The 22,714-nt window shown below is 48.9% G+C and overlaps 1 protein-coding gene across 6 annotated transcripts in view; it reads right to left on the bottom strand.

Annotated features, from left to right (window-relative positions):
- The window catches only part of ablim2 (actin binding LIM protein family, member 2), a 647,794-nt gene that overhangs the window by 274,149 nt on the left and 350,931 nt on the right, over positions 1-22,714 (bottom strand). For all 6 annotated transcript variants that reach the window (XM_085961823.1, XM_085961814.1, XM_085961859.1 and 3 more), the window contains exons 8-9: positions 8,414-8,472; positions 5,919-5,996 (exon numbers count right to left, since the gene is read on the bottom strand). In XM_085961823.1, the coding sequence (XP_085817949.1) occupies positions 5,919-5,996; positions 8,414-8,472 (137 nt within the window). The remainder of the gene's footprint in view (positions 1-5,918; positions 5,997-8,413; positions 8,473-22,714) is intronic.

The raw sequence follows: 22,714 nt of genomic DNA, 5'->3' as shown, positions 1-22,714 counted from the left end.
TTGTAGGGGCACTGTCTCTTTCTAATGTAACTCAAAAGACACTTGAATAAGTTGGAATAGAAAGACATGTGTGGTCATGTCAATGATCACATTCGTGCCATCAAACATCAAGGTCTAGAAATTGGAGGTTTTAACGCTGGCCGTTAAGGCCCATTTTGGAAAAAAATGGCGGTTGCCTCACTTCCGCTTGTTGCCGGCGGGTTGCACGGTGGCCATTTTTGGATGGCTGGCAGTGCTGCCGATCTTTGCGCTCGCTGGGAATATGTAGATTATGCAGATCGTGATGTCAGTGTGCAATGCTCACCTGACGCCCGATATGCCATTTTTGTGTTCGCCGCTCCACTTACCGGCCTGTGTTAATTCCGGCCAGCTGATCAAGCATTCACAAGCAGGAAGGAGCCTACAGCAGCGTTATTTAAAGGGATCATCAGCAACAACTTGCAGCTGACATGCTTTTTCAGTTTGACTGGCTCTATGTAACTTTCTGCAACTCTAGCAGCTTTATAAACTTATTGCAAGTTCCTAAGGTAACAGGGAGCGTTATTGCAAGTGGAGAACGCCTTCATTATTATTTAAAGACTTTTGCTCACAACACTTGCTCCCAGTCATGGGGGCTCTATTGGCAGCCCCCCTCGCACTCGAGTATCTTAGGGAAAGGGAGCGTAAGCAGTGAAGAAGACGAGAAGATGCGCGCAGAGAGAGGAGGAGGAGGGCTCTCAACAGGAGGTCTTACCCACCTAGGATCTTCAGAGAGCACTTCTCTTATCTCCACTTAAGCGAGGTGCCGTGTATTAGGAGGCTCCACGTCACCAAGTAGGTCATCACAGAACTCTGCCACCTCCTGCAATCAGACCTGCAGCCTCAGAGAAGGGCGACCACAGCTCTCCCAGTGGCCTTCAAGGTCAGCATGGCTCTCAATTTCTTTGCCAGCAGATCCTTCCAGTCTGAAGCAGGAGACATAGCTAACGTCTCCCAGCTCGCCGTCCATCGCTGCATCCGGGAGGTCACAGAGGCTCACTACACCAGGAGAAGGAGCTATGTTGACTTCTCTCTGAACATAGAAACAGGAGCACGCATGTGGCTTTGCCAGGATAGCGGACTTCCCCATGGTGCGGTGAAGCAATGATTGTGAGGTATGAGTGGTGATAGGTAAAGATTGTTGATAGGTGAGTGATTGGGGTGTAGTGCATTGAGCATTGTGTGAGGCTTGTGATGCAGATGGTGGGATGTGGTATTTCATAATGTGGCTGAAGCCTTCACTCACCTTGACCTGTCGTGTGAGGTCATTAAACCTTATTTTGGCACTGCGACGTACGCAGCTGTCTCTGGCCAGAGCCTTCTGCAAGTGTGCCTTGATAGCTTCCTGCCACACTGCGGGAACAGGACACCCTGCCTTCTCTCCACTGCCACTACCAATGCCTCGAAAGCAGCATCCGAGAACCTTTGGCTCGTTCCCTGTGTTGTTGCTGAGCCGTGTCTTCAAACTCCAATAACAATGAGGTAGTGCTGCATCAAAGCACCTCCCCTTTAAGTAGTGGGGAGAGCCTAGTCCCAACATTACCGGCAATTAGATCGCACCCAATATTGGCCCACCTGTTGAGTGCTAAGGCAACTAGTAACGCGTCTAGCACTGAGATCAGGGCCGGAATTTTCTGTGGTGGTAGAAGGCACGATCGGTGGTGGGTCGGGTGAGAAAGTTGTTACTTTTGACAGCGGGTCGGCAACCCACTGTCATCCTGTCCCCACGCGCCTTTCCCCCAGGCACGTCTGTCATCGCGGAGCCAACCCAACCAGCAGCAGCAGACAAGCCGATTGAGATGATTAACAGCTAGTTGTCAGACCCTTAACAGGCTTTTTTAACTTACTTTTTGAATTGAACTGCATGGCCACGGGAACCACGCTGTTCGGAAAGCACATCTGTCAACCTGAGGCTGGAGCTCCGTGGCCATTGCTCCAGCTGATTACTTGACAGCATCAAATGTACTGTAAAAGCTCCCACCTGACAAATGATCACTTTCCTCAGGCAGAAGCTGTTACTCAGTCCATATCCAGCACAGATTCTGCAGGCTGCAAGTGTTTCCAGCAAAGTCTCCATCCAGTCTCACCTCATTGGAAGAACTCTCTCACCGTTGACAGAATGCTTCTGTCATCTGTACTTCACCTGCAATCTATTCCATCAACATGGGTGCATTTTATACTGTCTCACCTTGGTCCTCAGAATCGGACCATGGTCAGCCCCAACACCAGCAGCACCAACAACAACACAAACCTTCTCTGCAATCACCGATGCTGTACAGGATAGAGGGCATCAGCACACGAGCACATTGCTGCCCGGAAGGCCAGGGATGGCCTCATCATGGCCAGATTTAGTTAACTTTACGCTGTACACCCATATGGCTGCCACATGATGTGCCAGGTTGGCAGCACCCCACACCAACACCATAAAGCATCCCTACAATGACCAAGCCATTCCTTTCACACTCATCACCATTGCGGTGTTATGCTTGACACCACATTAACAGAAACGTCACATACATTTAAAAAAAACATTCATTTATGGGATGTGGGCATCGCTGGCAAGGCCAGCATTTATTGCCCATCCCTAATTGCCCTTGAGAAAGTGGTGGTGAGCCGCTTTCTTGAATTGCTGCAGTCCGTGTGGTGAAGGTACTCCCACAGTGCTGTTACGGAGGGAGTTTGAGGATTTTGACCCAGCGACAATGAAGGATTGGCGATATACTTCTAAGTCAGGATGGTGTGTGACTTGGAGGGGAACTTGGAGGTGGTGGTGTTCCCATGCGCCTGCTGCCCCTGTCTTTCTAGGTGGAAGAGGTCACGGGTGTGGGAGGTGCTGCCGAAGAAATCTTAGCGAGTTGCTGCAGTGCATCTTGTAGATGGTACACACTGCAGCCACGGTATGCCGGTGGTGAAGGGAGTGAATGTTTAAGGTGGTGGATGGGGTGCCAATCAAGTGGGCTGCTTTGTCCTGGATGGTGTCGAGCTTCTTGAGTGTTGTTGGAGCTGCACTCATCCAGGCAAGTGGAGAGTATTCCATCACACTCCTTACTTGTGCCTTGTAGCTGATGGAAAGGCTTTGGGGAGTCAGGAGGTGAGACACTCGCCGCAGACTACCTAGCCTCTGACCTGCTCTTGTTGCCACAGTATTTATGTGGCTGGTCCAGTTAAGTTTCTAGTCAATGGTGACCACCCCAGGATGTTGATGGTGGGAGATTCGGCGATGGTAATGCCGTTGAATGTCAAGGGGCGGTGGTTAGACTCTCGCTTGTTGGAGATAGTCATTGCCTGGCACTTCTGTGGAGCGAATGTTACCTGCCACTTATCAGCCCAAGCCTGAACGTCGTCCAGGTCTTGATGCATGCGGGCATGGACTGCTTCATTATCTGAGGAGTTGTGAATGGCACTGAACACTGTGCAGTCATCAGCGAACACCCCCATTTCTGACCTTATGTTGGAGGGAAGTTCACTGATGAAGCAGCTGAAGATGGTTGGGCCTAGGACACTGCCCTGAGGAACTGCTGCCATGATGTCCTGGGGCTGTGATGATTGACCTTCAACCACCACAACCATCCTCCTTTGTGCTAGGTATGACTCCAGCCAGTGGAGTGTTTTCCCCCCGATTCACATTGACTTCAGTTTTACTAGGGCTCCTTGATGCCACACTCGGTCAAATGCTGCCTTGATGTCAAGGGCAGTCACTCTCACCTCACCTCTGGGATTCAGCACCTTTGTCCATGTTTGGACTAAGGCTGTAATGAGGTCGGGAGCCGAGTGGTCTTGGCAGAACCCAAACTGGGCATCAGTGAGCAGGTTAGCAAAATACTGCGGATGCTGGAAATCCAAAATAACAACAGAAAATGCTGGAAAAACTCAGCAAGCTAGGCAACATCCGTGGAGAGAAAATAGAGTCAACGTTTCGGGTGAAAACCCTTTGTCAAGACTCAGTGAGCAGGTTATTGGTGAGTAAGTGCTGCTTGATAGCACTGTCGACGACACCTTCCATCACTTTGCTGATGATTGAGAGAAGACTGATGGGACAGTAATTGGCCAGATTGGATTTGTCCTGCTTTTTGTGGCCAGGACATACCTGGGCAGTTTTCCACATTGTCGGATAGGTGCCAGTGTTGTAGCTGTACTGGAACAGCTTGGCTGGAGGCGCGGCTAGTTGTGGAGCGCAAATATTGGATAACACAGCCAAATGGCTATGCAGTGGGGTCGCAACCTGCCACGCCGACCGCCCACACCAGACCCGCTGAGGTAGGCAAAATTCTGGCCCAGCACTCTAATCATGTAAATGAGCAGGCAGCACAAATTTTGTGCAGCTAAATAGTGCTGGCCCATGACACCGTCCATTTTCGGGCCATATCCAAATTCTAGGCCATAAACTTTAATCAAGAAGGCCTAACAAACTTATTCTGGGCACCAAATGTTTATTCTTTATTCAGTAACATGTGGATCACAGTCATGATAATATTGGTGAAATTATTAGACTGCTTCTGGAGATTGACTTAAATTTGTGATAAAAGTCAAAACATTCTGACTTGAAAACATACAGGGCTAGAAATTCGCTACCTTAACGCCGCCTGTTAGTGCCCAGGCGCGGCGATTCTAACGTCGCCCGCGAAATTCAGTCGGCATTTAGTGCCGGCGCTAACACTTAGCGCATGGCCCTCTAGCGCCACTCAGGCTGTGACGTCAATGAGTGTACAACGCCCTGTTAGCGCCCCGATGCAAAATTCAGTCGTTTCTCCTGACTTACCGCCTGGCGCTGAGAACCTGAGATTACCGCTCCCGGGGCGCTATTTAAAGGGATCACTTACCGGTTCATTGGGAGGTCAGATTCATTGTTGGCTTGTCAGATAGCGTTTTGGCTACATTCACATTTTCTCCATTCTTGCTGCTCTAACAATTTCTTCACTTGTATTGCTCTGAACATTTCTACGTCCTCTGATCAGCCATTACATCTTAGGTGAAGGCTTGCAGCTCCTTGCAGGCCCAGTTCACAAGCAGCAATGATCAGAGTGAAGCTGTGCAGCATGGTTGAACCTCTCCTGTAAGAACTGGAAGGTGCCAGTCTGTCTGACTACTTTCTAATTGACAGCGCCGGAACTTGGTAAGTGTTCCGAAGGTAGCGCCCCACGCTCCACTTCACTCTTGGGGCGCTAAAACTCAATTTTGCAGTCGCCGGCGCTAATTAGTAACGGGAGCTAAAGTTAGCGCCCAGGCGACGTTAGCACCCCAAAATGGTCGATACCGAATTTTTCCCCCATAAGCCCTGAAATTACATTATGCAAAACTAATATACAAAGTTTAACACATTTATCTGAAATCCATCTTCCATTATCAAAGTGGTCTGTAATCAATAAATGAACAAATATATTCCAGTTAGCTTCAATTGCGTAATATTACATGCTTAAGGAATTAAATAATTAAAAGTAGTGTACATTTGCTGTTTTGATGTACTCCTTTTTTTTCTTGTTCCCCACCCCCCAGTCTAAGTTAGGTGGGCAGGCAGAGAATGGCATAGCTTGCAGACTTCTCCATCAGTGCTGCTCTTTGGATTGCCCCATTAGGAAGTGTGTGTGATCCTTACAGACAGGGGTGCATGACTCGCTCAACCTTTAACGCTGGCAATTATCCAAGCTGAGATTGATGGCACTCCCCATGTGGCAATCCACACTGTTAACTACAACCAACGGGAGCTAAGTATTCTGGTCCTGTAAGCATTTGGCTTACCTACCCTACCATACCCTATATGTAGAAACATTCAAAATATTCATTCAAGTCAATTTTGTAAGATTTTTACAGCAGGCATATTTGAAAATGTCTAAATATTTTGAGGCATTACAGGAGATGATATATCTGATAGTTTAAAAAAATAAACTGCTAAATAAACTTACATATATTATACGGCTTGGGGACCCTGAAGTACTTGAGGCTGGAGCAGATGTGATGCTCTCAGAAGAAGTACGGGTGATCTTGAAGTAAAACAATACATATTTATATATACTTCAGATATCAAAATTAAAAGCTATAGCCATACCTCTAAATATCTGGAAAATGTATTCCCAAAACACAATGCTTTCACTTTTCATATAAAGTAGTTCTGAGTTTCCTGACTTCACCAGTGTTCAAGTTCACATCCTGACTCTGATAATTCTTTGAGGTCTCAGGATCCTTTGGTTACTTCATCTTCATGTCAGTCTCAAGTCTTGATCCATTATTCTCTTATTCCATAAATCACACTGAATGTTTTATTGGTGAAGCAAGTACTTCCAAACAACACTTTTCTTTGTCCTTATTTGCTGCACATAATATAGCTTTGAGGTGTAATATTTATTTCAATTTGAGAACTATGAAAGTTTACAGCACAGAAAAAGGCCATTTAGTCATCATGCTTGTGCAATGGGAAACTAATTCTAAATATTTATCCAATTTTTCCATAAATTATACTACAATCTGTATCAACCACTCCCTGTGGCAAAACATGCGAGTATGGTAGCATAGTAGTCATGTTACTGGACTAGTAATCCAGAGGCCTGGACTAATGATCCAGAGTTCATTCCCACCACAGCAGCTGAGGAATTTAAATTCAGTTAATTAAATAAATCTGGAATAAAAAGCTAGCATCAGTAATGATGATCATGAAACTACCGAATTGTTGTAAAATAACATCTGGCTCACTAACTGCCTTTAGAGAAGGAAATCTGCGGTCGTTACCTGGTCTGGTACCTGTATGTGACTCTAGACCCATAGCAATGTGGTTGACTCTTAACTGCCTTCTGAAATGGTCTACCAAAAACCGCTATAAAGAAGTATACTCCCTTCACCACATGGACTGCAGCGGTTCAAGAAGGTGGCTTACCACCACCTTCTTATAGGCAAGTAGGGATGGACAATAAATTCTGCCCTTGTCAGCAATGCCCACATCCCATAAACAAATTTAAAAAATCTTCTGTGTAAAGAATTGTCTCCTAATCTCTCTCCTCACACTCATAAATAACTCACTGAATAAAGGAAATAGGCCTAGAAATTCGGTGGTCTGCGCCACCAGTTAGCGCCTAAAGAGGGCACTCAGTGGCTTTAGCGCCACTGGCCACGCCTCCTGCAAAATTTAGCGGGGCGCTAATGGCGGCGTTAGCTTGTAGCGTTGCGCCGCCACCGATGACGTCATTGGTGTGCGCAGCGCCTCGCTACTGCCCCGAACGCAATATTGGGTTGCACCCCCCCGTAGCGCCGGTCGCAAATCGTGACCAGTTCAGGGGGCCTACCTGTGGCGGTAGTGGTGCTAATTAAAGGGGAGGTGCGGGGCGGCCATTTTTTTCGGTGGCCGCCTGCCAGCACCTCCTCGCACCACCCTCCCCGGCCTCCTAACCCCCCCCCCCCACCCACCCCCGGGCACTGCCGGCTGTGTCCCGAGAGCCCGGCACTTCTCCTTGGTGCCGGGCTCTTTTGCTGGCACTTGCAATCGGTGATCGCGCTGGTGTAGGCCCCTCCCCTTTAAGAAGGGGAGGAAGGCCTGCAGTACTGCAGCGCGCCGTGCCGCAGCGTGTGGCACTGCGGCACATTGCGCTGCGATATTCAGTTTCAGCGCCCCAAGAGTGACGCGGGGCGCCTTGAGCAGCGGCGCGCGTCCCTCTTGGGGCGCTCAAACTGAATATCGCGCTGGTGCTCCCGGCTCCTTCTGGGGCGGGACTTTCGGTGCCCAGGCGAGCTTGGTGCCCCAAACGCGGCGCCACCAAATTTTTAGCCCATAGTCTTTCCCAATTCACCTTTTGAACACTCTCACTTCATGCTACGATGTCTCAGGGCTTACTTAACTCAATTGGTTTCTGCTCAAGAGAGGCTGTATATAAAGTCCATAAGGTAGAAATTGGTTCGCCCCCCAAATTGGTTATTTGCATCTGGTACAGAATCTACTAGTTGATTATTCCCTTATTTTCAGTTATTCCATGCAACCACTTACAAGTCAAATATGTATGATTATTTATGTAGAACATTTTTCACCCAGTGTTTATTAAGTGTTATGTGTGCACAGTTGTTTGTTGGATGCATGTGGTACTCATGTCGATGTAATTTTAATTTGCTTTCCCCTTTACCCTAAACTCTATAAAAAAAAACTGTGTTTAGCTCAGTAACGAAGAGAGTGACTGGAAATTTTAACACTCAATGATGAACCAGCACAATAAATCAGTGTGTTTATAGCAGTACAGACTTCATTTTAGAAGCTTATAAAACAAATCTGCAATATTGCATAACATAAAAATCAGCAATAAAGCGGTTCTACTAGAATTAACTAAGAACTATGAGATTATCTTAATTTGAACATTCATGGTAGAGTTTTTAAATATTGATACTTAGGTTTTTAACTCACATCATGCTTCTTTCTCCTTACCTTCTGTTTTTCTTCTGCCCTGGCAGCCTGCTTGCAAACTGGGTGCCAGATTGAAATACCTGCAGCAAGTAAGAAACAAATAATAAAAAGTAACAGTAAACATTGGAAAAAGTATGACAAATTCTCCAATATATTTAAATAAAATGGATACTTTAGTATTTATATCCAAATCCACATTTTTCTTTCACCTTTTATACAGTTTTCTTCATTCTGTGGATGAAGAGCCTAAAAACAACTAGGGGATTGAGGTATCTGAGAAAAGTGTCAACGGTGCTATTACAGCAAATTAACATTATGCACAAGGACTAGGGAGAATTTGTAAGTCGGAATTTTGCCTGCTTTATTGTTGAGTCCAAGATACCAAGATACTGCACAAGATGATGGACTATTCCAAACTGGAGGACAACAGTGTGTGAGTGACAGTACGTAGTTATTATCTTCTTGCAATCTTGACTATGCCTGTTGTCACTTAGTGGGAAGTAGAAACAAGTAGAATGAGTTCCAATATGATAATAAAAATAAAATACTACCTGTGCATATAAATACATTTGGGGCTAGGACGAAGGGCTATATCAGAGATATCTCTATATGAGGTCTCTAAATTATTAACCACTGCTAATACTTTCCTCTTTGCATCAGTTTTAATAAATTCATTAACATGTTTACAAATTATGGCCTAGAAATTCACTTGGGCGCGGGCAGCTCGCTCGCGCCCAAAAGTTAGCGCTGGGCGGGGAGGCATTAGCGCACGCCGAATATTCGTCTTCTGCGCCCCAATTCGGAAGCGGGCGCTATACCAGGGTGTGCCCGCCTCCGTTTGGGGCGCTGCAACTGAATATCGGCGCGCTAGTTGCCGCAGCGCCACCCGATGCGGTGCGGCAGGCTGCGGTACTGCAGGCCTCCTCCTTCTCTTAAGGGGGAGGTGCCTGCAACGGCCGGAGCCCCGATCGCGAGTGCCGGCAAAAGAGCCCGGCACAACGGAGAAGTGCCGGGCTCCACGGAAACCAGCCGGCAATGCCGCGGGGGTGGGGGGGTGGAGGAGGCCGGGGAAGGAGGTGCGGGCAGGCGGCCGCCGAAAAAGCGGCCGGCCGCACCTTCAGCTTTAAAGCGCCCCACTATGGCAGCAGGACGGCCCCATTTTCTGTTCGCTGTTTGCGCCCGCTTTGGAGGAGGCGGGCACAAATAAATATGGGGATCGGCGTGGTTTTGGGGCGTTACGGGCCACCGCGCACACCGATGACGTCATCGGTCCCGGCGCAGCGCTAACGGCTACCGCCGCCAATACCGCTGCAGTCAATTTCAGCGCTACCACCCCGCCGGCGCAAAAGACCTCTTTAGGCGCTAAGTGGGCGCAAGGCCCACTGAATTTCTAGGCCTATATCTTCACAGATTTATTAAAACAAACTCATGGATAATAATATTAGCATAAAAGTTTAATGAAGTAAAGTTATGGAACCTGAAAATCTGTGGCCCTTCCAGCACATACCCACAGTAACTTTGGCGAGAATCTACCGGAAGGACTGCAAATTAGGCCAAGACCAAAATACACCAGTCTTGCATTGCACGGGAGTTTCTGGGGCCAAAAATGCATCAGTGTAAGAGGGGGCAGGGCAGAGACTTAGTACATTAGGAGTTCCAGCTTTCCTGATCCTCAGACGTACCTGCTGTGTAGGGTCGATGGAGTCACATTTTAAAGGAGCCACTGTACACAATTGCGAAGAGTTTTGAATAAGGTGAATATGGAAAGGTTTTTTCCTTTGGTTGGAGAATCTATGACAAGGGGGTCATCAAGTTAAAATTGCCACTCAGAGAGTAAAGAGAATGATCAGGAGAAATTTATTTATTTGGATGTTTGTTGGAGCATGGATTGCTTTGCCACAGGGAGCATCTGAGACTAAGACCATCGCATCTCTAAGGAAGAGTGGATAAATAAATATGTGAAGCATAGGAACATACAAGTCTAGGGGGAGAGAACAGGGCAATGGGCTTAGTTTCGGATTGTTCTAGCAAAGTCAGCACCAACACGATAGGCCGAATAGTCTCCTGCTGTGCTGTAAAATTCTATAGTTCTAACTTTCCCTTAAAAGATTAAGTGGATTATGTACAGATCATGATTGGTGTAAAATAATATGGTCTGTAGAAGAAGGGGGCTGAATGGTCTTTTTGTATTCCATGCTTTATGTTCTTATCCCTGAAGGCTCAGTAGGTGAATACATTGTTTGGTGTAGTACTTCAGCCATACACTTTGAGATCTCTGTTCTAGGCTGAGTTAGCTGATATCAGCAGCAGCAGAAATGGAAGCAGCACAATAGGCTTCAGAGTACCTGGCCTAGGGAGGGAGAAACAATTTGGCTAAGGTCCCTACTGCTGACCAAAAGCCAGCCATTTCTACTGGAAAGTGCACGACATTGCACTGACTGTAGACAGCATGAGGCTTACATGTGATGCCTCTTTCCCTCGCTCAGTCAAAATGCCTACTGACACTCACTGTATAGGTTCAGGCAAAAAGAATGGCCATTTCAAGGAGCAGCTAGCACCTGTGGAACCATATCCCACCATGAGTCAGACACCAGGAGAGATGAGAAGAAAAATATAATTATTTTGTTGTAGAATATATGCTTCTGTAATGCATTGTCTGCTTTTGTTAAGACTGAATAATAATTAAATGAATAGATTAATGGGCTATGATGCACAGCTATGCAAATTGTCTATTTTTAATTGAAGTTTATATGAATCCTGTTCCATGTGTTCAGTTTTTATTGCCATTCCCATGCACTTCCATTATTGTGTAACTGCAATCTTTTGACAGGAATTTTGGGAGAGGATTGTTTCTCCTCTCATTTTGAATTTGCATAAATTTCAAAAGTTGATGCAAAATTAATAATAAAGTTCTGGGCTAATAGTTATGGAATTATGAAAATTGTGTTTTGCTTGTGACTAACCGTAAAAATTTGTACCTCTGAAGCAGAGGTATACGTAATGAAGAAAAGTTAGGTTGGTGTAATTGGAAAACTGCATGGCCTAGAAATTAAGTGTAGCCACGTTCGGGGCGCTACAGTCGGGCGGCCGCTAAAGTTTGCGCCCGGCGCAAGTTCGCGCCACCTTCGCCGATATTCAGTCGCATCGCCCCAAGAGGTTGCTGCTGCGCTAAAACAGGCGATGCACGACTATCATTAGGCGCTAAGCCGGCGGTCCGGGGCGATACCCCCGAGGGCGGGCGCAGCGCAGGTGCGGCGAGTTGCTGATTGACGGCAGACACTCTGGCGCCAGTCAGCTCTTAAAGGGGGAGGTTGGATTTGTTTGCCTGCCATGCCCTGCACACTGCAGCCCTGAAGCTAGGCCTGACCACTTCTGCTTCATCTGTGCAACGCCCAGGGCTATGGAGAAGGCCAGGGAGAGAGCGCAGCACTTCAGCGAGGGCGACCTGAGGGTGCTGGTTGGCGGAGTGGAGCGCAGGCGCCATGTTCTGTTCCCTGAAGGTGGCAGGAGGCCGCTGCCCAGCGCCTACCGGAAAGCCCGGAGGGAGGTGTCAAACAGGGTGACCTCCAACAGCGTGGTTGCCAGGACTCCTGTGCAATGCCGGAAAAAGTTCAACGACCTCACTCGGGTTGTCAGGGTGAGTACCCTTTCCAGTGTCCTCCTCATCCCTGCATGTGCACCTCAGTTTATGGGCAAAGGGACCTGAAAGCCCTAATGGCCAGCCCTCATCCAGCAGCTATGGGACTGTCATGAAAATCACTTGCACATTCAGCACTTTACACACTGTACAAGCTATTCGACCATGGGAGGCAGTACAGCCAAGATCAGGGCTTCACACTGTCAGGGCTAGTCCACCATGGGAGGCAGTGCAGACAAGATCAGGGCTTCACACTGTCAGGGCCAGTCCACCATGGGAGGCAGTGCAGACAAGATCAGGGCTTCACACTGTACTTAGAGGCCGTCCTTTCTCTTGCAGGCCAAGGTGGCGCACAACCGGAGGAAGCAGCGTGAGACCGGGGGAGGCCGTCCTGAACTCAAAGAGCTCTCCGACCTCGATCAGCGTGTGGAGCGCATTATGGCAGGCTGGCTGATTGGCCCCGTCGCCAGTGGAGATGCCGACCCTGTTCTGGGCCCCAATGATAAGGGCATCACCTTTTTGACCTCTCTCTTTCCACTTGCGCCTCAGAACAGCATCCTTTGCCACTGTCCGACCAATGCAGTGCATGGCAGCACTCATGCCTCCCTCGCTGCCGCCCTGTCCTCACTCTAAAGCAACTCTTGTGCCTCCCTGCTTTCAGATGGTGAATCGCCAGGTGAGGAGGCGGGCCCTCAAGCTGCCACTGTCAGCGATTCAGAATTCGAGGAGGAGGAAGAGGAAGCCGGCCCATCAGTGCCACCCTCAGCCGAGGCAGCCCATGGCGATGAAGGGGACACGTCTTCCCTGGAGGGGAGCCGGGGGGAAGGGTCGGAGGAGAGTGAAGCTCCGGGGCCCAGCGGCCTGCAGCAACGCGGGAGGGGTGGGCAAGCTCGGCAGACTTCTCCCCAGAGGGTGAGTGCGGCCTCCAGTCCTGCAAAGGTGAGCGCAGAGGAGGTGCGGCTCCTAGAGGAAATGGCCGTCCAGGCTGAGCGCAGGCACACTGAGCTCATGGCTGCAGTGGCAAGGATGCCTGACTCCATAGAGTCTCTGTCAAGGAGTGTGTAGGAATTCGGAGCAGCACAGGCCAGGAGTCTGCAACAATTCAGTGCAGTACAGGCCAGGAGTCTGCAGGACTTCGCGGCAGCACAGGCGGCTTCTAGCCAAGTGCCCAGTCGTGCCGTCCATTCACTGGCTGGTGTCATGCGGACACAGACCAGGGCCACACGGGCACTAACTGCTGCCACCCTCGCTGGATTGGCCAGGCATCGCCAGGGCACTCGCCGCGCAGCAGCAGCCCAGCAGTCTGTTCTTCAGCAGTTTGCTGCGCATGCTGCAGTGCTGGCCCGTGCGAGTGCCAATGTCTCAGGCGACCAGGGAGTACCTGCAATCTGTCAGGTTGGCACCATTCCTGCAGCCGACACTGCCACTCCGCCATTGCAGCTGCCACCAGCCGCTGGACGGACTGCTGCTGCCCAAGCAGAGTTGGAGCAGTCAGCAGCCGGCCCCTCCAGGGCCAGAGCTGGTGCAGGCCGACCCCCAAGGGCATCTGCCGTCTCGCCATCTGACCCTCAGCAGCCTTCCCCCAGCCTTGCTGCAGCCACTGGGGTCCCATTGAGGAGGAGCTGCAGGGCGGGCAGGGGCCAGTCACGGATGCGAAAGGCATCACCCTCGCAGGGCAAAAAGTAGAAGGTCTGGCCAAATGCTTTGTGTTTGTTGAAAGGCCGATACTGGTGTAGTTGTGTTTTTGTAAGGCCGAGACTGGTGTCTTTCTTTTTTTTGTAAGGCCGAGACTGGTGTCTTTCTTTTTTCTATAAGGCCGAGACTGGTGTCTTTCTTTTTTTTGTAAGGCCGAGACTGTTCGTTTTGTGTTTTTGGAGGGGGCTTCTCTCCATTAGTTTGTAATGTGGGAAGGGCAGAGGTTTCCAAGTAATAAATGTTCTTAAATCGCACTGCCCATGCTTTATTCTGCAAGTCCTGGTTGCCCTGCTCGGCTGAGGGCTTGTGGAGCGGCTACATTCATCTGCTGACATTGGCACAAGCCATTCCCTGAGAGGGGGCCTAGAACCGACGTTCAATAAGCCGCCGACGGGCGGCCCTTGCACTTTCTGCCTCCCTCCTGTGCTGGTCCTCCTCCTCCTCCTCAGGTGGTCCTCCAATCTCTGGTGGCAGTGGCTGAGTCCTGCGGATAGCCAGGTTGTGCAGCATGCAGCACACGACAACGAAATGGGAGACTCGCTCCGGCGAATATTGTAGGGCTCCACCGGAACGATCCAGACAGCGGAACCGTTGCTTCAGGACGCCGATTGTTTGCTCAATGATGTTCCTGGTTGCTTGATGGCTGTCATTGTATCCCTCTTCAGCAGGGGTGCTGGGCGCACGGAGCGGGGTCATCAGCCAGGTACACAAAGGATAGCCTTTGTCCCCGAGAAGCCATTCTCGTGGGTGAGGCTGGGCCTGGAACATGTCTGCCACAGAAGTCTGGCGCAGGATGAAGGCATTGTGGCTGCTGCCTGGAAAGCGGGCATTGACAGCTAGGATGAGCTGCCTGTGGTCACACACCAGCTGAACGTTGAGCGAATGGTAGCCCTTCCGGTTGCGGTAATCCTCGGCATTCTCCAGAGGTGCCCGCAAAGCCACATGCGTGCAGTCAATGGTGCCCTGCACCATGGGGAAGCCCGCTAATGCTGCAAAGCCCATTGCACGCTGTTGCTGCTTGACAAGGGCCATGGAGAAGGAGATGAACTGACGTCTCCTTCTGAAAAGGGCATTGGTCACCTGGCGGATGCAGCAATGCACGGCGAACTGGGAGATGTTGGAAATGTCCCCAGTAGCGGATTGGAAGGAGCCGGTGGCATAGAAGTTGAGAGCCACCGTCACCTTCACTGCCACCGACAGAGACGTCCTGCTCCTCAGATGTGGCTGCAGATCACCGCCAAGCAGGTGGCAGATCTCAGTGACCACCGCCCTTCGGAATCGCAGCCTCCGAACACACTGCTCGTCAGACATGTTCAGATAGGAGAACTGCTGGCGGTATACCCTGGGTGGGTAAGGCCTCCTTTGCCGACGCCTGTTGCCCCCTCTCCGTCTGGCCATGACTGGCACTCTCTAACGGCGTCTGTGAGCCCTTTGAATGCAATGGAGAAGGCCAACATTTGCACCCATTGCAGCCCCCATTATATGTTTGCAAACAATGATATGACACTGAAGGTAAAGACAAGTGGAAAGCTGTGGCCTGAAGCCACAAGTACCTGTCCTAGTGTTGAGCCAAAGCAGAAAGCTCTCTACCTTTGTCTCTCTGCAAAGATCCGTCTCTCAAAAAGGAGTGCTGCGAAATGGCTGCCTTTTCTGCTGCAGGAGGAGTGCCCTTTAATTTGCGCCCCCCACGCCCCACATCGACTGAGAACCGTTCCCCTCTACCAGTCGCTAGGGGCGCCAGGCGCACAATAGGGCGTCGCCACTGAATTTCCGGTTTGGGGCGCACAAAGGGCATTGCACGAGGAAATGACGTCAGGATCTGCGCGCGCAGCTGAGCGCACGCAAAGACTTTGCGCCGCCGCTAAATCTTTAGTGAAGTTGGGGAGAGGCGCAGATCGCGCTGCGCCCGGCTGCTAGCCGCCTAGCGCCCAACATCTCCTCCTCCTAAGGCGCTACCGGCTGGCGCAAACAACTGAATTTCTAGGCCCATGTGTGTACACTGATGTCCCCATTCCCATCCATACCCTCCCCTGAACAGAAGAACACAAATACCCAGTGCGGCAACAATGGGGTGCATAAGATTGGATTTATGTTCACATATCATACAACTAGATCCATTTAATGCCAGGCCAAAAAATACACACAAACCTGCCCAAACCTTTGCTTGTGGTCTTAGATATCCAGAAAAGGAGAGGCCTGCAGATTCTATTTCTGAAGTGAATTGGCCAGCAGATTGAAATCATTCAGGAAACATACATAGAAACATAGAAGATTGGAGCAGGAGTAGGCCATTCGGCCCTTCGAGCCTGCTCTGCCATTCAATGAGATCATGGCTGATCATCCAAACCCTAGCACCCGGTCCCTACACTGACAGCCATCCCACCCAAGCCCTATCCCCGTAACCCCACATATTTAATCCCCCCTAACACTAAGGGTCAATTTTTATCATGGCCAATCAACCTAACCCGCACATCTTTGGACTGTGGGAGGAAACCGGAGCACCCGGAGGAAACCCACGCAAACACGGGGAGAATGTGCAAACTCCACACAGACAGTCACCCGAGGCCGGATTTGAACCCGGGTCCGAACCCGGGTCCCTGGCGTTGTGAGGCAACAGTGCTAACCACTATGCCACCGAAATCTCTGAAACTCTGCTGACTAGTGTGGAGTTCGTTTCTGAATGGAAGTCTCTTCCATATTCCATGATGTAATGTCGGTGTGTAATTGAGACACGGACTGCAGAAGTTGGTTATAACAGGTGTTTACTGAATGGAGACAAAACTGGAACTACTATACAAAGTTACTCCACAGGCTTATATACAGGGGTGGTCACTACTGGTACTGCAGTATACAGGGGCTGCAGAATATAGTTCCTTCTTCAAGGTACAGACACTACAATTCCTCCCCTTTTAGCTAAACAGTACATAACATTCGATTAATAATTAAATAACATATTTACAATTACAGTTGCTATATACATTAGCTGAAGTTAATCAATTATAAATTCAGTCTTTGAGGAGGCTTCCTGATTCTGTCCGGATAACGCCTCTTTGGGGTATCAGGTTCTTCTGGCAAAGTTGATTCGGGATCAACGTCGTTGTTTGGTTCGTCTGCTTCCAATATCACTGATTCTGAGGTAGATGCAATTGGTACTTCGGTTTCATCACCAGGTGTATAGGATCGTGGTGTAGATTTGACGTTTTCCAGTGACTCTAGAATCTGGTCAGCATGGCGTCTTACAATGCTCTCTCCAACGTCCACGGTATATGTTAGAGGTCCTTGCCGTGTGCAGATCGTTCCTGGCTGCCATTTCTCTGTGCAGTAGTCCCGGGCCAAAACTGGTTGACCTATCTTGAAACTCCTGGTTGGCCTTTCATTCATATTCTGAAACTGCCTGTTCTCCACATCTCTTCTGATGTTTGGCTTAACCAAATCCAAGCGGCATCTCAGTCTTCGATTGAAGAACATCATGGCTGGAGTTTGGTTGGTAACCGCATGTGTCGCATTCCGGTAGGCAAACAAGAAGTTATCCACGATAGCAAAATACTGCAGATGTTGGAAATCCGAAATAACAACAGAAAATGCTGGAAAAACTCAGCAGGTCAGGCAACATCCGTGGAGAGAAATTTGAGTTGACGTTTCGGGTTTGACCCTTCTTCAAAACTGGAGAGAAAAGGAACTAGATCGAAGGCAGGGCTGCGATCGGACAAAAGAATAAAAGAACCAAAAGAAGTAAAAGAGATTAGAAGCTAGACGAGATGGTAATAGGCTGTGATTAGGTGTAAAGTGTACTGGCAGGGCAAAAGATAGCTGCCAGGTGTGAGAGAGAAACAAAAGGAAAGGAGGGGGGGAAAGGAAAGGAGTGGAACAATATAAGTGAAAATGAAATAGGGGCCGAGGTTATGATCTGAAATTGTTGAACTCGATAATACACAATACATTGGGTGACCGCTTTGCGGAACACCTCCGTTCAGTCCGTAAGGGTGACCCCGAGCTTCCGGTCGCCTGTCATTTTAATTCACCGCTCCATTCCCACTCGGACCTCACCGTCCTTGGCCTCTTGTATTGTTCCACGGAAGCTCAGCGTAAACTCGAGGAACAGCACCTCATCTTCCGATTAGGCAGTCTGCAGCCTTCCGGACTCAATATCGAGTTCAACCATTTCAGATCATAAGCTCGGCCCCCATTTCATTTTCTCTTGTAATTGTTCCACTCCTTTCCCCCCCCCCCCCTTACCTTTTGTTTCTCTCTCACACCTGGCAGCTATCTTTTGCCCTGCCAGTACACTTTACACCTAATCCCAGCCTATCACCATCTCGTCTAGCTTCTAATCTCTTTTACTTCTTTTGTTTCTTTTATTCTTTTGTCCGATCGCAGCCCTGCCTCCGATCTAGTTTCTTTTCTTTCCAGTTTTGAAGAAGGGTCCAACCCGAAACGTCAACTCAAATTTCTCTCCACGGATGTTGCCTGACCTGCTGAGTTTTTCCAGCATTTTCTGTTGTTATTTAAGAAGTTATCCACCTTGTGTTGTAGGGGTATGTCTTCATTACACATTGCCTTGATAGCCTTCTTGAATGTTTGAACGAACCTCTCAGCCAATCCATTGGTGGCTGGATGATATGGGGCGGATGTGTAATGCTTAACACCATTGTTCTTTAAGTACCTCCGGAACTCTTCAGACACAAACTGTGGTCCATTGTCGGAGCAAATCTGTTCAGGCAGCCCATTTCTGGCGAATATGGTTCGTAAGACTGATAGTTTTTTCTGTGGTGGTTGAGGACATTTTTATTACCTCTGGCCACTTTGAATGTGCATCCACCGCAATTAAAAACATCGAGTCCATAAATGGACCAGCAAAATCAATGTGTACCCTTTGCCATGGAGATGAGGGCCACTCCCATGGATGTACAGGGGCTTGTGGTGGGGCGTTTTGGACCTTCTGGCATCCTGTACAGCTCTTGGTCATCTCTTCGATTTCTCTATCGATTCCCGGCCACCACACAAACGCTCTGGCTAAGTTCTTCATTTTTACCCCTCCCAGATGACCCTCATGAAGCTCATTGAGCACTCTATCCTTCAATTTGGGTGGAATTACTACTCTGGATCCACACATCAAGGTTCCTCGGCTCACTGACAGCTGTTCTCTTCTCGGCGAGAATGCTGGCAACAGTGGTTCGCCATGTGCTGGCCATCCCTTCACCGTTAAATCATAGACCCTGGAGAGTGTCGGGTCATTTCGTGTTTCCTTTTCTATGTTTGCATTCGTCACAGGTAGACATTCGACTATGGTCGAGTGGAATATCTCCACAGGATCCACTGCAGGTGCTTCTTCCACCGTCGGCAACGGTAGGCATGACAATCCATCAGCATTCCCATACTGTTTAGTTCCTTTGTACTCGATGTCATATTGGTGTGCCCCTAGGAAAAGGGACCACCTCTGTAGCCGTTGTGCTGTCATTATCGGGACGCCCTTCTTAGGGTTGAAAATGGAGACAAGAGGTTGATGATCAGTTAGTAGAGTAAATTTCTGTCCGTGCAGGTAGTGATTGAACTTCTTCACCCCCCACACCAGGCTGAGGACCTCTCTGTCAATCTGGGCGTAGTTATGCTCGGCTGCAGTTAACGAGCATGACGCAAAAGCTATCGGCCTCTCTGAACCATCAAGGGATTTATGTGACAGTACCGCTCCAACACCGTAGGGAGACGCATCACACGCCAGTCTTATCGGTAGTGATGGGTTGTAGTGAGCCAATACTTCTCTTGAAGTGATCAGGCCTTTACACTTCTGAAAGGCCCGCTTACATTCATCGCTCCATTTCCATGCTACTCCAGTTTGTAGCAGGGCGTTCAGTGGGTGCAGAATTGTGGACAAATTCGGCAAAAACTTATGGTAGTAATTCACCAATCCGAGGAATGACCTCAGTTGCGACACATTTTCAGGCGCTGGAGCCTTAACTACCGCTTCAATTTTGTCAGGGGACTTATGTAACCCCTCTTCATCAATCACGTGGCCACAATACGATATTTGTTTCTTTAAAAACTCGCACTTGGGGCGATTGGCTCGTAGCCCATGTTCTCTTAGTCTAGTGAGCACCTGCTCTAGGTTGGGAAGGTGTTCACTGTCATTTTCACCTGTCACTAGGATGTCGTCCAAGTAACACTGAGTCCCCGGAATCCCTTGCAGAACTTGTTCCATCGCTCTTTGCCATATAGCCGGAGCTGATGCTACTCCAAATACCAGTTGATTATACTGGTAAAGACCTTTGTGAGTGTTTATCGTGAGATATTTCCTAGAGGATTCTTCAACCTCCATCTGCAAATATGCTTGCGCTAGGTCAATTTTTGTAAAACGTTTCCCTCCAGATAGTGAGGCGAAAATATCTTCTATCCTCGGAAGCGGATACTGTACTGTGAAGGACTGGGTTCACAGTCACCTTGAAGTCCCCACAAATGCGAACCTTCCTTGGCTCCTCAGACTTATTGTTTAACGTTTTCTTCATGACAGGAACGATGGGTGTCGCCCACTCACTCCAGTCTACCTTAGATAACACGCCTGCATTCTCCAGATTCTCCAGCTCTGCCTCGACGGCTGGGCGAATTGCATACGGTACGAGTCTTGCTTTGAAAAACTTGGGAATTGCATTCTCTTCTATTTTTATCGAGGCGGTTACGCCTTTAAGAGTTCCCAGTCCTTGTTGAAATACCTCTTTAGCGTTAGCTAAGATTTTTGACAATCGTCCAGGTGTGACGTCGTCATCCTTTTTACCAGCCACAGTCGGTGCCTGAATGGAGTGCCAGCCTAAACTTATCTTTCTGATCCATTCACGTCCCAATAACGGTGGTCCACCATCTTGCAGTATGTACAGATACAATTTCTGTATTTCCTTGCCGTTGTATTCGACAGGCACCCTTATTTTACCTCTGGGGTATACTTTCTGCCCCGTATATGTCTTCAAGACAATGGATGTGTCTTTCAAGGGTATGTGTGAGAATAGCCGCTCGTAGTCTCGTCGATTCATGACGGTCAGGGCTGATCCTGTATCCAATTCCATTTTGACTTGGGACCCTGCTATCGTGAGGGTGACCCAAATGGTTCGGTGATCCTCTTTTGCGATTACGTTGTGTAGTTTGAGACAGCTTAGTCTCTTGTTCCCGGATTCACTATCGCTCTTCTGGTCTTCGGACCTACTGTCCGTCATCTTTTGTACTTTCCTGTACTGTTCCTTAGTAGTCTTTTTGTTGTCGTTAGTCTTCTTCCCGGACCTGCAAACTCGTGCAATGTGTCCCATCTTTCCGCATTGCCTGCATGTTTTGTCCTTGGACCAGCAGTCCTTCTGGTCATGGGTTGTTCTGCCGCAGCGATAACATTTTTCAAATCCCCGTGTCATTTCATGGGTGCCGTATTCCTGTGGCTTTTGCTGTATTTCCGCAGCGCCCCTTGCTGCTGCTTCGTACGATACTGCCACGCTGAAAGCCTTATCTAACATCAGCTCTTTCTCTGAGAGTAACCTCTTCTGGGTTCCTTCACTCAAGAGTCCACAGACAAATTTGTCCCGTAGGGTATTTGCCAGTCCTGCTCCAAACTGGCAGTGCTTTGATAGCTTGCGTAGTTCCGTAAGGTAATCAGCATTGCTCTCATCTTTATGCTGATTTCTCTTGTGGAATTTAAATCTTTCTGCTATCAGCAGCGGTGTAGGATTTAGGTGTTCCTGTAGGATATCAACAATTTCGTTAAAACTCTTCGCCATCGGTTTGACTGGAGTGATCAGGTTCTGCAATAGGCCGTACGTTCTTGCGCCCATTAAGTTTAGTAGTACCGATGCCTTTTTCTCATCGGCTACTTCATTTGCCTTGCAATATACTTCGACTCTTTCCACATACGTGGTCCAGTCTTCTATTGCATTATCGAAGGCAGTGATATTGCCAGTCTTCGGCATCTTGGAGATCTAAGATGGCGCCTCCCGCGCTTTGCCTTCTTCCCCGATTGAACAAAATGGCGCCTCCCGCACTTTGCCTTCTTCCCCGCTGGATTAAGATTGCGCCTCCCGCGCTTTCTGCCTTTTCCGCTGCTGCCAGCGCTGTTGCTGGCATTTTTATGCCTTGATGGCGACGCCCTATGGTCTTCGCGCGCTTCCCCCCGCGCTGCTGCTAACGCCGCTCTCCGCGGTCCCCGTGGCAAACTGCAGCTCCTCGCGGCTTTCTGCACTTCTAATTTCTTTTTCTTTTATTTTAACTACTGTTCCCGTCGTCAGAGCAGACCCTATGGGACACTTCCCTCCCTCTTCTCGGGTCTGTACGCTGCCCGGCTTCGTAGCACCGGCCGCGCCCTGTGTGCTCCACCCTCTCTCTCGCTCTCCTCTTCCCGACAACGCTGCTCGGCCCCGTTGAAAAGCCACCCGATCGAGCTCTAGCCCGCCGCAGCCCAGGAAGGATCAGTGTACTACCTGCCACCAGCTTGATTAGCTGGAACACCATAGACTGGATAACCAGCTCTCGACAGCCTCTCCTGCAAATCTTCGAATTCGATGAATCAGAGGGCGGTTGCCCACGGTCGACGCCCGTTTCTTCTGTTTGTTTTTTTTTCTTTTTGGATTTCTTCCTTTTGGCTTCGACCTCTAATAACTTCGCTTCAGGGATGGATCCCCGTGAGGTGGTGCAGAACTGTAGGTTAGTTCGGATCTGTTCGTCGCCAATGTAATGTCCGTGTGTAATTGAGACACGGACTGCAGAAGTTGGTTATAACAGCTGTTTACTGAATGGAGACAAAACTGGAACTACTATACAAAGTTACTACACAGGCTTATATACAGGGGTGGTCACTACTGGTACTGCAGTATACAGGGGCTGCAGAATATAGTTCCTTCTTCAAGGTACATACACTACACATGAGTTATGTCTCAAAATAATTAATCCAAACTGTTGAAGCATTTTGATAATTAGGCTATTCTTATAATATTGGATGACATTTCCTTATGTCTGCTCAGTACCAT

Source organism: Somniosus microcephalus, chromosome 2 (assembly GCF_052327205.1).
Source record: "Somniosus microcephalus isolate GS21.2 chromosome 2, FLI_Smic_1.0, whole genome shotgun sequence".
NCBI lineage: Eukaryota > Metazoa > Chordata > Chondrichthyes > Squaliformes > Somniosidae > Somniosus > Somniosus microcephalus.
This window is presented reverse-complemented; position numbering and strand designations above follow the sequence as displayed.